A 2,451-nucleotide genomic window follows, 5' to 3' on the forward strand; every position below is an offset into this window, starting at 1 on the left:
CTATGACAATAATTGTACTGTTGAGCCACGAATAGTGCAGGAACAAAAAAAGTGAGGCCCCCGCAAAAATAAAAAATGTTAAAAATGGGCCCCTAATATATTGTTTTACCAAATATAACCCTATAACCAAAGGTCCCAAATTACTATGGGCTCCCCGCAACACGGGGTCTGCCGACCCTCAGTTATGCCACTGGCCATAAAAAAAAATTATAACATAAACTTATTTTAACAAACAATATTGATTTCTTAAAAGATACTTAACAATTACTAGGATAAAAAAAATTATCATATTGGGTTAAATGATTTCTATCATACATCTTAGAAAATATATCAAAATATTATTTAAAATAGGAATTTACATATATGTACTTATATTATTAGATTAAATAACAAAATATGTTTTTAAGATAACAATAGTAATTTATTTTTAATATCATGCCTGACTTCCTCATTTGGTATTATTAAATTTGCTGTAAAATTTGTTTTATCAGTTGTTGAGACTTGAATCACTAATGGAGCTTTATTGCAAGTCAAATAACCTAAGTCTAACATGTTATAGCAAAAATATTCTAATAATTTATTAGAATAGATGTCTTCAGTTGTTTTAAAAATTAGAGGGGGGATTGGTCGAGCAATAAATTGTTGTATATTCAATAACGTTATATCTAAATCTTTTTCTGTCATCACTAAGTCTTGCATTATTGCTTTAATATGTTTATTTGAAAAGTTACGAAAAAAAGTTCCAAAGTCACGCCAATAGTTATCAAGTTTTTTACGTTTTAGAGCATTTAAAATTGACCATATACAATATATTTGATTTTTTCTTTTTTCATTTACTGCAAATTTATTATAAGCACCATAATAAGCTTTTACTTCTTTTACTGTTATTTGTATATTAATAAATTCTGGTTTTCTAAAAAGATATTCTAACTCATCATTAGTTAATCCAAAGTAATCAGTAAACTCATGACAGCTATAGAATTGTTTCATTTCTATACATACAGGAAGTATGCCATGAATAGCAAGGGAAGATTTTCCAGTCATAAAAGCTTGAAAAACATATTTTTTGTTATTTAAAAATAATAAAAATTGCTTCAAAAATGAAAAAATACATGTATACTCTTTAACCAAAGTATCTGCTGTAGTATCTGTATCTGTTACTATAAATGAGTCGAGATCATCAATAAGCACATAACACGGTTTATTAAAATGCTTTGATAAAAATTTACACAATGATCTAAGACCAATTAAAACATCATCAAAAACAGCCATTTTATATCTAGTACCGTCACACCAAAATTTACTTACAGCTCTCTGTTTTTTACTCAATTTAGTACTTTTTTTTAAATAACTATGTAATTCAAAGGATTTGTGAATTATTTCTTTAGCTTCATCAATAGCCTCTGAATAACAACTTATTTCATCTTTTGTTTTAAACTTTGCATACAAAACTGGATATTTTCCAAAGTGCTGATTCATTATCTTAGTTTCCCTATTTATCTTAAGGTTTCTAAATAGTTCATAATTACTAGTATCTGTTATTGGTGTTTCAGAGTCTGCTTTTGAAATTGGGTTTCCCAAAGAATCTACCTGAATTTCTAAGAAGTATTTAAGCATAGTTAGATTTGTCGATTTTCCATACTTGCGAGGAGCTAAGATTACTCTTCCTTGGACTATAATGTTTTCAAATACTTTTCTTATCATCAATGTTTTATCTATAAACCCTGTTGTTTGAAGGATTTTGATAAAATCGGACGAGGAAAAGTTGAAACTAGCATTTTCTTCATTTGAAATGATCTAAAAATGTGAACATTTCTTCAATGATTTGTAATTAATATTAAAATTTATAAATTTACCTCTATATTGTCTACGTTATTCTGAATTGATGCATTACAATCATAGCAGTAGGAGCAGCGAATATTTAACTGAAAATAAGTAAGCATATATTTTATGCACAATATTTATAATGATAATAATTAGGTGTTAAGTAAAAGTAGGTTTTAATTAGAAAATATTTTTCGGCAATGTAATGTATGTACGCTTATTAAAAAAATCAAAAATACCTAACAAATCGTCAAATTTTTTTAGTTTTTTTTTAACTAACCATTTTTTTTGTATTAGCTTCTAGCATTAACTATTATAGCTCAACAATTAAAATATATAAATACGATATAGTTAACATTATTAAACAAAATTATAAATATATACATGCTTGTAAATAATGTTGAAATATTTTTGTGCATTTTATTTTCATGTTACACTATTTAAGTTTTAATGATAGGTATTAATATTTAAATTAATTAGTTTGAAATTTTTATTCATTTATAATCGTTAAAATAAAGCTCAACAATTTTTAATTCAAATAACTATTATGTTTATTATTATAATTCATAGTATAAAGTTTGAATGTATTGGAACAAAAAGTAATAGAAAACTTTGATGAGATTGCAG

General features: G+C 25.6%; 1 protein-coding gene across 1 annotated transcript; it reads right to left on the bottom strand.

Moving 5' to 3' along the window:
• Positions 1–20: 20 nt before the first annotated feature.
• LOC114123390 (uncharacterized) lies at positions 21–2,014 on the bottom strand. Its single transcript, XM_027986336.2, has 2 exons — positions 1,857–2,014; positions 21–1,797 (listed from the first exon to the last, which is right to left on the bottom strand). Exons 1-2 carry the CDS (start codon positions 1,941–1,943, stop codon positions 403–405), a joined length of 1,482 nt encoding a protein of 493 aa, XP_027842137.2. The 5' UTR covers positions 1,944–2,014; the 3' UTR covers positions 21–402.
• Positions 2,015–2,451: the final 437 nt, after the last annotated feature.

This window comes from Aphis gossypii, chromosome X (genome assembly GCF_020184175.1).
Source record: "Aphis gossypii isolate Hap1 chromosome X, ASM2018417v2, whole genome shotgun sequence".
Taxonomy (NCBI): Eukaryota; Metazoa; Arthropoda; class Insecta; order Hemiptera; family Aphididae; genus Aphis; species Aphis gossypii.

Excerpts from the sequence above, each read along its gene's own strand:
- LOC114123390 (XM_027986336.2), bottom strand. The coding sequence starts at position 1,943 with ATGCTTACTTATTTTCAGTTAAATATTCGCTGCTCCTACTGCTATGAT. Across the intron at positions 1,798-1,856 it reads ATAACGTAGACAATATAGAG|ATCATTTCAAATGAAGAAAA; the intron begins GTAAATTTATAA and ends TCACATTTTTAG.